The sequence below is a fragment of the Pseudophryne corroboree genome, chromosome 10 (assembly GCF_028390025.1).
Source record: "Pseudophryne corroboree isolate aPseCor3 chromosome 10, aPseCor3.hap2, whole genome shotgun sequence".
NCBI lineage: Eukaryota > Metazoa > Chordata > Amphibia > Anura > Myobatrachidae > Pseudophryne > Pseudophryne corroboree.
In genome coordinates, this window is record NC_086453.1 from 128,403,840 (window position 1) to 128,416,634 (window position 12,795).

At 45.0% G+C, this 12,795-nt stretch overlaps 1 protein-coding gene across 2 annotated transcripts in view; it reads left to right on the plus strand.

Moving 5' to 3' along the window:
* LMTK3 (lemur tyrosine kinase 3) overlaps positions 1–12,795 on the plus strand; it is a 239,515-nt gene that overhangs the window by 100,142 nt on the left and 126,578 nt on the right. For both annotated transcript variants that reach the window (XM_063942786.1, XM_063942787.1), the window contains exons 5-6: positions 3,060–3,130; positions 3,375–3,493. In XM_063942786.1, the coding sequence (XP_063798856.1) occupies positions 3,060–3,130; positions 3,375–3,493 (190 nt within the window). The remainder of the gene's footprint in view (positions 1–3,059; positions 3,131–3,374; positions 3,494–12,795) is intronic.

A 12,795-nucleotide genomic window follows, 5' to 3' on the forward strand; every position in this document is an offset into this window, starting at 1 on the left:
CAGCATTAGCGCTTGTAGCCTAGTCTGGGAATAGCAAAATCCAGGGTCCTTTATGCCCAATACAACCCTCATTCACCGGTTTATTACTCACTTATATTCCCTGTAGGCATCTGGGGTGTAGGCTTGGTTAGCACTATGGCAGTTGGACTCCACACTGTGTGTATCCTTACTTTGGTAGCATCATGCATGGCTGGTAATTTGAGATTCACCTTTCCGCAACCAATGCCTGTATGTCCCAGATTAAGTGCTGAGCACGATGCTGTTACCACATGCTGTAACACTATGATTAGCCCCAATGCATCAGTTACCAAAGATTTCTGCTCCCATTCTCAGGAGGGTGAGAGCAGAAATCTGCTAGTTGTGGGTGTGCAGCCGGAGCATTTGAATAGCTCTGGAGGTTAGCTGCGTTTGTGCAGTATCTTTGTGCTTAGTAAGATGATGGGATGCAAAATTGCTTTCAACATTATTATTATTATTATTATGATGATGCTTTATTTCTAAGGCGCCACAAGGGATCCGCAGCGCCCAATTACAGAGGACATAATCAAAATACTCAAAACATGATAATAGTGACTTACAGTTGAAAACAATATAGGACAAGTACAGGGGAAATAAACATAGCTACAGCAGCATACGATGCTAACATAAGTATAAGGGTGACAAAAACTGCAGGATTTGGTGCCATCGAAGATGGTTAAAGTAAGAGAAGGATAAATGCATGGGGGTTGAGGGCCCTGCTCATGAGAGCTTACATTCTAAAGGAGAGGGATAGACAGACAGGGGTGACACAGATGGGGTAGACAGTGAGTGAGGAACAGAGGGTTAGGATGTGATTAGGCTGGGTTTGGTAAAGATGTGGGTCTTCAGAGCCCATTTAAAGTTTTGTAGAGAGGTGGAGAGTCTGAGGGGGAGAGGTAGAGAATTTCTGAGAAAGGGAGCAGCACGTGAGAAATCTTGAAGCTAGAAGTAGGCAGGAGGGGAGGCATGCATTAGCAGAGCAAAGAGGATGGGTGGGAGTATAGAGAGAGATAAGGTCAGAGATGTAAATGGGAGAGGAGTGGGCGAGAGCTTTGTAAGTGAGTGTGAAAAGTTTGAATTGGATTCTGAAAGGGAAGGGAAGCCAGTGAAGGGCTTGTAGGAAAGGGGAGGTGAACGTAGTACGTTTGGTGAGGAAAATGAACCATGCTGCAGCATTGAGGATAGATTGGAGTGGAGAGAGGCATATGTAAGGGATGTCAATTAGGAGGAGATTTTAGTTGTCCAGTCTGGAAATGACCAGTTAGTGGATTATAATCTCAGTAACATCCTGGGTGAGAAAGGGTCTGATCCTGGAAATAATTATTAAGATGAAAATGGCAGGTTTGTGAGAGGTGCTGAATGTGTGGTTTGAAGGAGAGGGAGGAGTCAAAGATTACTCCAAGACAGCACACTTGGGGGTTACAGGAGATAGTAGTGCCATCAATAGATAATGACATTGTGGGAGGTGAGGTTGTGCGGGAGGGTGGGAAGATGATCAGCTCAGTCTTAAACATGTTAAGTTTAAGAAAGCACGGGGTCATCCAAGAAGAGATAGCAGAGAGACAGTTGGAGATACGAGTGAGGAGAGCTGGGGAGAGGTCAGGGGACTTAAGGTAGATGTATCATCAGCATAGAAATTATATTGGAAGTTAAAAGAGCTAATGAGTTCACCTAAAGAGGACATATAGAGAAAGAAAAGGAAAGGACCAAGAAAAGAACCTTGGAGGACACCTACAGTTAGTGGAAGTGGGGGGAGGTGGAGTCATGAGAGGAGGCAGAGAAAGAATGGTCAGAGAGGTAATAGGACAGACAGGAGAGGGCAGTATCACGCAGACCAAGGGAGTGAAGGATTTGCAGAAGGAGAGGGTGGTGGTCCACAGTGTCAAAAGCAGCAGATAGGTCAAGAAGAATAAGCAGAGAGTAGTGGCCCTTAGATTTGGCCGCATGGAGGTCATTGCAGACTTTTATGAGGGCAGTTTCAGTGGAGTGGTGAGAACGGAAGCCAGACTGGAAAGAGTCAAGTAGTGAGTGGGAGGAAAGAAAGGCAGTAAGGCGATTGTAGAGAATAGGCTCAAGGAGCTTGGAGGCAAAAGGGAGGAGAGAGATGGGTCGGTAGTTGGATAGGGTGTTTGGATCAAGGGTAGGTTTTTTAAGAATGTGGGAGACGAGTGCATGCTTGAAGGGGGGACAGTGCTTGATGAGTGGGAGAGTTTGAGAAAGTGAGCAAAATGAGAACAGGCAGAAGGAGGGAGGTAGCAGAGGAAGCGGGAGAAGATAGGGTCAAATGGGGAGGTGGGGGTGGAGGGAAGGATGAGGGTCATGACTTCCTCACCAGATACATGGGATACATATTTTAAACTTCTATGTAATCGAATTTCAAAGCATATTCTGCATCCTTCTGCCACAGGAAAGGGATAAGTGGGTGATTATGTACCAAATGGCAGAGATCCCAGGCATTGGACCCCGTCATCCTGATACTGGGTCTGGGGCACAATTAAAACAAAGATTTGGTTTGGATAGCAGTTGTAAATGATTTATCATAAGGTGTGTACACACGGTGAGATATTTTCTTTCTATTTTGACTATATAGTCAAAATCTCAAGAAAAGTTAGGGCAGATCGCAAGGTGAAAGTCACCTTGCGATCCCGATTGGATCCCGATGCGCGGTCCTGCCAGGTCGGCATCGCAAGAAAAGATAGACTGTGCAGGCAAGTCAATCCTTGCTAGATCGGTGTACTATCTAGTTCATCTCACATGTCAATTACATCTCACATAAGCCAAAATCTCACATAAGCCAAAATCGTAAGAACACATAGTCCATATCTCAAGAAAAGTTAGTCAAAATCGGTGGTTCTGGGCTCCGGGGAGTTCAAGGGAAATAGCATAGTCAAAATCGGCCATAGCAAGAATTTCACCATGTGTACACACCTTAACCCTGTCCTTATACTATCTCATTCACTTTTAGCTTTGAAGTTGTGTGTAATGCAATACAGAGCTAGGAAAATAAAGATATGTAATTAACAAAATTCTCTTTTACACAGTAAAACAGACAGGATTTAGCCGGCAGGACCTAAGCTATCTTCAGGAGATTGGAAATGGTTGGTTTGGAAAGGTGAGTTTTTTTATCACATTGAAAACCATACTGTATTTACTATCATCCATCTACATTGGTCTTTTAGTCATTGTCCATTTTTTATATATCCATATTAATGTTTGTGCACAGTAGATATATTGATATGATAAGACCCTATATACATAAGCACACTATACAATGACCTACCATTGCTTTTTTGTTTTGTTTATTATGTAATCAATTTAAAAATAAAATAAAATTGTTTGATTTATGCTTTATGAAGGTGATCCTGGGAGAAATATTCTCAGACTACACTCCAGCCCAGGTAGTAGTTAAAGAACTGCGAGTAAATGCCAGCCCTTTGGAACAACGGAAATTTCTTTCTGAAGCACAGCCTTACAGGTAAACAGTGATCTACAATATTGTGATTGAATTCTTACTGTCATATATTTTCCCCTGTAATCTCTCATTTAACTATAATCAATTTCTTTAACACTTAAACATACCTAACCATTAAATACATTTAATTATTAGTTTAGCAATGTGAGCTATCATTTCCAATGGCAACTGCCTCATCAGGGTCTATACAGAAGATTTTTGAAACATTATTCTGAATAATTCTATGAATAGTTACAAGCACAGAAAAACGTTCATATTTTTGTTATGACCTGCCTCCAATACATCATGGGCCGCATGTAATAATGTCCTAGTTCACCGAACGTGCGGGTTGCCAGACGAATTCAGACTTTTTTTGAAAGGGGCAGTCATTGACAATGCATTTTGCCTTGTAACTGACTGCTCTTCTTAAAAAAAAACATCCAAATTTGTCCGGCAACCCGCATATCCGGTGAACACAGATGCTATTACATCCAGCCCCTTGTCTGTGTTATAAAGATTGATGTCTGTGTTCATTATTTTAAACCATAAAGCAGAGGTTCTCAAACTCAGTGCTCAAGGAACCCAGCAGCCAGATTTTATGTATATCCATGGCTCAGCATAGATGGTTAAATCAAATGGACTGAGGTGTTAAATTAAGTCACCTGTGGCCATAGGTGCCGATATACATACTGTAATGCCTATTACACAATATGCCACACACCGTAATGCCGATTACGCAATATGCCACACACCGTAATGTCTATTACGCAATATGCCATACACCGTAATGTCTATTACACATTATGCTACACACCGTAATGCCCATTACGCAATATGCCATACTGTAATGTCTATTACACGTTATGCTAGACACCGTAACGCCCATTGTGGCAGATGTATTAACCTGGAGAAGGCATAAGGAAGTGATAAACCAGTGAAAAATGCAAGGTAATAAATACACCAGCCAATCAGCTCCCATATGTAAATTAACAGTTAGGAGCTGATTGGATGGTGCATTATCACATTGCACTTAACACTGCTTTATCACTGGTTTCTCACTTCCTTATGCCTTCTCCAGGTTAATACATCTACCCCATTATGCATTATGCCACACACTGTAACGCCAATTACATATTACATAGTAACTAAGGTTGAAAAAAGACAATTGTCCATCGAGTTCAACCTATTTGTGGTCTCCTATGCAGTCTTATTATAGGACTAGTTATTTTTATGTTAGGACTAGTTATATTAACTATAATGTGTGTCTACGCAACATAACCCTGAATATCTTTATCCAATAGGAATTTATCTAACCCATTCTTAAAGGTGTTGACTGGGTCCGCAGTTACTACTCTCTCAGGCAGGGAAGTCCAAACACATATTGTCCTTACTGTGGAAAAACCTTTTAGCCTCAATGTGCGGAAACTCTTCTCCTCTAACCTAAGCGAGTGACCATGTGTCCTCTGTGCTGATCTTATAGAAAACAGGTCCCTCCTCAGCTCTGTGTATTGACCCCTTATATATTTGTAGATGTTGATCATTTCCCCTCTTAGTCTCCTCTTTTCCAATGTAAACGTACCTAGCCTTGCAAGCCTTTCCTCGTATTCCAGCATCTCCATGCCCTTGATTAGTTTGGTTGCCCGCCTCTGAACCTTTTCTAGTTCCAGGATATCCTTTTTGTAATACGGTGCCCAAAATTGCACACAGTATTCAAGATGAGGCCTCACTAGCGATTTATATAATGGGAGTATAATTGCATCAATTCCCCGTTTTATGCATGTTAATATCTTATTAGCCTTCTTTGCTGCACTCCTACTTTGGGTACTGCTGCTTAATTTGTTATTTATGTGAACCCCTAGGTCTTTTTCCAGTACAGAATCCCCTAATATTACCCCATTTAGTATGTAGGTGTAATTTTTGGTCTTGCCCCCACAGTGCATTACCTTACACTTGTCTGTGTTGAATCTCATTCTCCATTTTGCTGCCCATGCTTCCAGTTTAGTTAAGTCATTCTGAAGAGACTTAGCATCCCCCTCCGTATTTATAACCTTACACAATTTGGTATCGTCTACGAAAATTGATACCATCAGAGCCGGCCCTAGCCAATTTGATGCCCTAGGCAAAATTTTGTCTGGTGCCCCCTAGCTCCGCCGCTAGTTCTGCATCTGTACCTGCAACGCTCAGGTAGTGGGGCCCACCGGGGGGTTACCCTGTGGGCCAGTTCAACTCTGCACAATGCCACACAGTAATGACCATAATACATATAATTCCACACAGTAAAGGAACCTTACACATATGCCCCACATTAGTAATGCCCATAATACACATAATGCCACACAGTAATGCACCTTACACATATGCCCCACATTAGTAATGCCCATAATACACATATACTGCCACAGATACTGCCACACTTGCTGGTTATACAAAAAGACCAGTATCAAACATGTAGAAACTGTCCGTTCTCTTCACTATTCAGTGTGTTTGCTGGTGTCTGTTACTCCCGTTAACTGCATGCCCTTTACTTTATACTGTGGGAGCTAAATGCTCTGCCCTCCAGTCTGATGTGTCCGAAAGTCATGCTGCACTGATGTTTCATATAGAAATAGCACAACGCAACTTACTGACCACGTTACAGTGCTAGATGGCAGGGGAATTTTACGGTATGGACTGACTAGGAAATAAAGTGTGGGGAGAACACTGCCTATGTTATGTCCCTGCAGACACCTGGGGTTTGCACAGGGATAAGGGACACACACAGGATGGCAGGGTCCCCCTCCCCCATGTGCACAAGCAGTATAGGTGATGTCAGGTTTCTGTGAAGCAGTCTTCCAAAATACACATGTGTTATCATAAGAAACCATCCAGTAATAACCTTATATAGTCAGTAAAAATGTCACAGGTCCAGGAATTGCATTTACTGGGCTTCTGCTGTCTGTCTGAGGTCTCACAAGTCAGGGGCATTCAAGCATGTCAGAGGAAGTTTAAGGCACAGTGTGCATTTTTTTTGACAAATGTAAACAGCAGTGTATACAAGTACTGATTGAATACATTTGGAAAGTAACAGTTAGTTTGCGGACTGTCCCTCTCAGCATGAGATACTGCAGGGACATGCTTGGATGCCCCTAGACATGCTTGAATGCCCTAGGCAAATGCCTAGCCTGCCTATAGCTAAGGCCGGCTCTGGATACCATGGTCTCTAGACCTACTATTAGGTCGTTGATGAAAATGTTGAACAAAAGTGGTCCAAGTACAGACCCTTGTGGCACACCACTTAGTACTTTAGTCCAATTTGAAAATGATCCATTGACCACAACGCGTTGCTCCCTATTATCTAACCAATTACTGACCCAAGTGCATATTGTGCTCCCTAGCCCTATTTCTTGTAGCTTGTAGATAAGACGCATGTGTGGTACAGTGTCGAAAGCTTTGGCAAAGTCTAAAAAGATTATATCCACCTCCTTACCCTGATCCAGGTTCGCACTTACTGTTTCATAAAAGCCAAATAAGTTGGTCTGACATGATCTGTCCTTCACAAATCCATGTTGGTTCCTTTTAATTACTTTATTTGCTTCAAGGAACTTTTGAATACTGTCCCTTAGAATACCTTCCAATACTTTCCCCACTATAGATGTAAGACTAACTGGTCAATAATTACCTGGTTCAGCGTTGCTCCCCTTTTTAAATATCAGCACTACCTCCGCTATACGGCAGTCTTTGGGAACCATACCCGATTTAACCGAATCCATGAAGATCAAAAATAGAGGTCTTGCTAGTTCAGCGTGCAGCTCCATAAGAACCCTTGGGTGAATTCCATCGGGACCAGGTGACTTATTAATCTTTAACTTTTTTAATCGGTCACAGACTACCTCCTCACATAAATAAGCATTTAGCAGTGGGACATTATCTTTGTTGAGATTTTGTGTTAGACCCAGCATTTGGTCCTCTTTGGTAAATACCATTGAAAAAAACTTGTTTAGTTTGTTTGCTATGTCATTATCATTTTTGATTAATACAGTTATGGCCTTGACACCATTTTATGCCCACACACAATAATGCCACTTACATTGCTAGGGGTCTCCTGTGCATTGCCAGGGGTTTCATGCATGTTGCTAGGGGTCTCCTGTGTGTTGCCAGGGGTTTCATGTGCATTGCTAGGGGTCTCCTGTGCATTGCCAGGGGTTTCCTGCATATTGCCAGGTATTTCCTGGCCGCTGCCACAGTAAAGTTAGGGAGGGTGGGTTCGGGCATCAGTGGTTACTGCTAGACCCGCAGTAGATTGAGACGTGCTGGGGGCTGCGGAAGCACTTCTGTACCATAGCAGTTTAAAAAAACACCCTCTTAAAGTGCCCGCCGCCGAGGAGACACCGCTAGAGGTCAAATGTGACCTCTAGCATCTGTCTCCTCCTCAGCGGCAGCCATTTTTGGTTGGTGTGACAGGACGGTTCCGTACGAAAGCACTCACCGCTTTCGCGTCCCGTCTCCTGCGCACAGAATGGAGGGTCAGGTCACACGAGGCCTGACCACATAGGGGATTCCCGCTTACCGTCAGTAACCGCCTGTTACTGTCTCCACCCACTGCATTGTGGGCGGGTTTATGCTGCCACCACCAAACTCCTAACCTGCCGTGGCGTTTGGAACCACGGTTCTGCTCTGTATGTGCCGACGCACTGCCTTACCACACCTGTGTGGTGTTGACGAATCCCCACTAGCCACTTGCTAGGCCTCTACCGGTAGCTGGCGGAAGGCGGAACTTGGAGACGTTAGATGCTTCCCTGGACAGCCGGAGGACGGGGCTATGTTTGGCATAACCCCGTAGGTCACAAGATGAAGCAATCTTCTTGAGGCAGATGAGATGTTTATTTGCTCAATAATAGCCTTAAAAAAGACTCTTCCCTATTGCTAGGGGCATCAGCATACAGCAAGATGTTCCAGCAGAATAAAGATGGTACAATTACCAATCTGGAGGCACTCAGGCCTCCTTTTTATGTAAATTTTCCACACAGTACCACAGGGGGGTAAGCCCTCCCTGTCTTCTCCAACCAATCAGGTTATCGCACAAAATATAAATAAATTACATTTTACAAGGATGTCAGTAAGTGCAAAAAACAATATCCTCCTTCCTGTCACCCAGACAACGTTTGGTATCAGATTAACATTCACTATTGATAAATTTATCACATAGCTTCAAAATACAAATGTTTCTGGTCATTCACATCTTCAGGCAAACCCAGTGTTTGGGATTACAACAGGAAAGGCTATACAACACATCAAACGGTCTTCCTTCCTGCAGCTGCCATTCAGGGTTCGTATATCAATTTTCTCTATCGTCCTAGTGGATGCTGGGGTTCCTGAAAGGACCATGGGGAATAGCGGCTCCGCAGGAGACAGGGCACAAAAAGTAAAGCTTTACGATCAGGTGGTGTGTACTGGCTCCTCCCCCTATGACCCTCCTCCAAGCCTCAGTTAGATTTTTGTGCCCGGCCGAGAAGGGTGCAATCTAGGTGGCTCTCCTAAAGAGCTGCTTAGAAAAGTTTAGCTTAGGTTTTTTATTTTACAGTGAGTCCTGCTGGCAACAGGATCACTGCAACGAGGGACTTAGGGGAGAAGAAGTGAACTCACCTGCGTGCAGGATGGATTGGCTTCTTGGCTACTGGACATCAGCTCCAGAGGGACGATCACAGGTACAGCCTGGATGGTCACCGGAGCCTTGCCGCCGGCCCCCTTGCAGATGCTGAAGTAAGAAGAGGTCCAGAATCGGCGGCAGAAGACTCCTCAGTCTTCTAAAGGTAGCGCACAGCACTGCAGCTGTGCGCCATTTTCCTCTCAGCACACTTCACACGGCAGTCACTGAGGGTGCAGGGCGCTGGGAGGGGGGCGCCCTGGGAGGCAAATGAAAACCTATTTTGGCTAAAAATACCTCACATATAGCCTCCGGAGGCTATATGGAGATATTTAACCCCTGCCAGAATCCGTTAAGAGCGGGAGACGAGGCCGCCGAAAAAGGGGCGGGGCCTATCTCCTCAGCACACAGCGCCATTTTCCCTCACAGAAAGGCTGGAGGGAAGGCTCCCAGGCTCTCCCCTGCACTGCACTACAGAAACAGGGTTAAAACAGAGAGGGGGGGCACTAATTTGGCGTTAGAAATATATAATAAAGATGCTATAAGGGAAAACACTTATATAAGGTTGTCCCTATATAATTATAGCGTTTTTGGTGTGTGCTGGCAAACTCTCCCTCTGTCTCTCCAAAGGGCTAGTGGGTCCTGTCCTCTATCAGAGCATTCCCTGTGTGTGTGCTGTGTGTCGGTACGTGTGTGTCGACATGTATGAGGACGATGTTGGTGAGGAGGCGGAGCAATTGCCTGTAATGGTGATGTCACTCTCTAGGGAGTCGACACCGGAATGGATGGCTTATTTAGGGAATTACGTGATAATGTCAACACGCTGCAAGGTCGGTTGACGACATGAGACGGCCGACAAACAATTAGTACCGGTCCAGACGTCTCAAAAACACCGTCAGGGGTTTTAAAACGCCCGTTTACTTTAGTCGGTCGACACAGACACAGACAGGGACACTGAATCCAGTGTCGACGGTGAATAAACAAACGTATTCCTTATTAGGGCCACACGTTAAAGGCAATGAAGGAGGTGTTACATATTTCTGATACTACAAGTACCACAAAAGAGGGTATTATGTGGGATGTGAAAAAACTACCGTAGTTTTTCCTGAATCAGATAAATTAAATAAAGTGTGTGATGATGCGTGGGTTCCCCCCGATAGAAAATTAGAGGCGGTATACCCTTTCCCGCCAGAAGTTAGGGCGCGTTGGGAAACACCCCTTAGGGTGGCTAAGGCGCTCACACGCTTATCAAAACAAGTGGCGGTACCGTCTATAGATAGGGCCGTCCTCAAGGACCAGCTGACAGGAGGCTGGAAAATATCATAAAAAGTATATACACACATACTGGTGTTATACTGCGACCAGCGATCGCCTCAGCCTGGATGTGCAGAGCTGGGGTGGCTTGGTCGGATTCCCTGACTAAAAATATTGATACCCTTGACAGGGACAGTATTTTATTGACTATAGAGCATTTAAAGGATGCATTTCTATATATGCGAGATGCACAGAGGGATATTTGCACTCTGGCATCAAGAGTAAATGCGATGTCCATATCTGCCAGAAGATGTTATGGACACGACAGTGGTCAGGTGATGCAGATTCCAAACGGCACAAAGGTGTATTGCCGTATAAAGGAAGAGGAGTTATTTGGGGTCGGTCCATCGGACCTGGTGGCCACGGCAACTGCTGGAAAATCCACCGTTTTTACCCTAAGTCACATCTCTGCAGAAAAAGACACCGTCTTTTCAGCCTCAGTCCTTTCGTCCCTATAAGATCATATCTGCCCAGGGATAGAGGAAAGGGAAGAAGACTGCAGCAGGCAGCCCATTCCCAGGAACAGAAGCGTTCCACCGCTTCTGACAAGTTCTCAGCATGGCGCTGAGACCGTACAGGACCCCTGGATCCTACAAGTAGTATCCCAGGGGTACAGATTGGAATGTCGAGACGTTTCCCCTTCGCAGGCTCCTGAAGTCTGCTTTACCAAGGTCTCCCTCCGACAAGGAGGCAGTATGGAAAAAAATTCACAAGCTGTATTCCCAGCAGGTGATAATTAAATTACCTCTCCTACTACAAGAAAAGGGGTATTATTCCACACTATATTGTGGTACTGAAGCCAGAAGGCTAGGTGAGACTTATTCTAAAAAAAAAAAAAAAAAATTTTTGAACACTTACAAAGGTTCAAATCAAGATGGAGTCACTCAGAGCAGTGATAACGAACCAGGAAGAAGGGGACTATATAGTGTCCCGGGACATCAGGGATGCTTACCTCTATGTCCCAAATTTGCCCTTCTCACTAAGGGTACCTCAGGTTCGTGGTGCAGAACTGTCACTATCAGTTTCAGACGCTGCCGTTTGGATTGTCCACGGCACCCCGGGTCTTTACCAAGGTAATGGCCGAAATGATGATTCTTCTTCGAAGAAAAGGCGTCTTAATTATCCCTTACTTGGACGATCTCCTGATAAGGGCATAGTCCAGGGAACAGTTGGAGGTCGGAGTAGCACTATCTCGGATACTGCTACAACAGCACGGGTGGATTCTAAATATTCCAAAATCGCAGCTGATCCCGACGACACGTCTGCTGTGCCTAGGGATGATTCTGGACACAGTCCAGAAAAAGGTGTTTCTCCCGGAAGAGAAAGCCAGGGAGTTATCCGAGCTAGTCAGGAACCTCCTAAAAACAGTGCATCATTGCACAAGGGTCCTGGTAAAAATGGTGGCTTCCTACGAAGCAATTCCATTCGGCAGATTTCACGCAAGAACTTTTCAGTGGGATCTGCTGGACAAATGGTCCGGATCGCATCTTCAGATGCATCAGTGGATAACCCTATATCCAAGGACAAGGGTGTCTCTCCTGTGGTGGATATAGAGTGCTCATCTTCTAGAGGGCCGCAGATTCGGCATTCAGGATTGGATGCTGGTGACCACGGAGCCCAGCCCGAGAGGCTGGGGAGCAATCACACAAGGAAAAAATTTCCAGGGAGTGTGATCAAGTCTGGAGACTTTTCTCCACATAAATATACTGGAGCTAAGGGTAAATTTATAATGCTCTAAGCTTAGCAAGACCTCTGCTTCAAGGTCAGCCGGTATTGATCCAGTGGGAAAAACATCACGGCAGTCGCCCACGTAAACAGACAGGGCGACACAAGAAGCAGGAGGGCAATGGCAAAAACTGCAAGGACTTTTCGCTGGGCGGAAAATCATGTGATAGCACTGTCAGCAGTGTTTCATCCCGGGAATGGAAACTGGGAAGCAGACTTCCTCAGCAGGCACGACCTCCACCCGGGAGAGTGGAAACTTCATCGGGAAGTTTTTTCCACATGATTGTAAACCGTTGGGAAATACCAAAGGTGGACATGATGGCGTCCCGTCTGAACAAAAAACGGGACAGGTATTGCGCCAGGTCAAGAGACCCTCAGGCAATAGCTGTGGACGTTCTGGTAACACCGTGGGTGTACCAGTCGGTGTATGTGTTCCCTCCTCTGCTTCTCATACCTAAGGTGCTGAGAATTATAAGACGTAGAGGAGTAAGAACTATACTCATGGCTCCGGATTGGCCAAGAAGGACTTGGTACCCGGAACTTCAAGAGATGCTTACAGAGGTCTTATGGCCTCTGCTGCTAAGAAGGGATTTGCTTCAGCAAGTACCATGTCTGTTCCAAGACTTACCGCAGCTGCGTTTGTCGGCATGGCGGTGGAACGCCG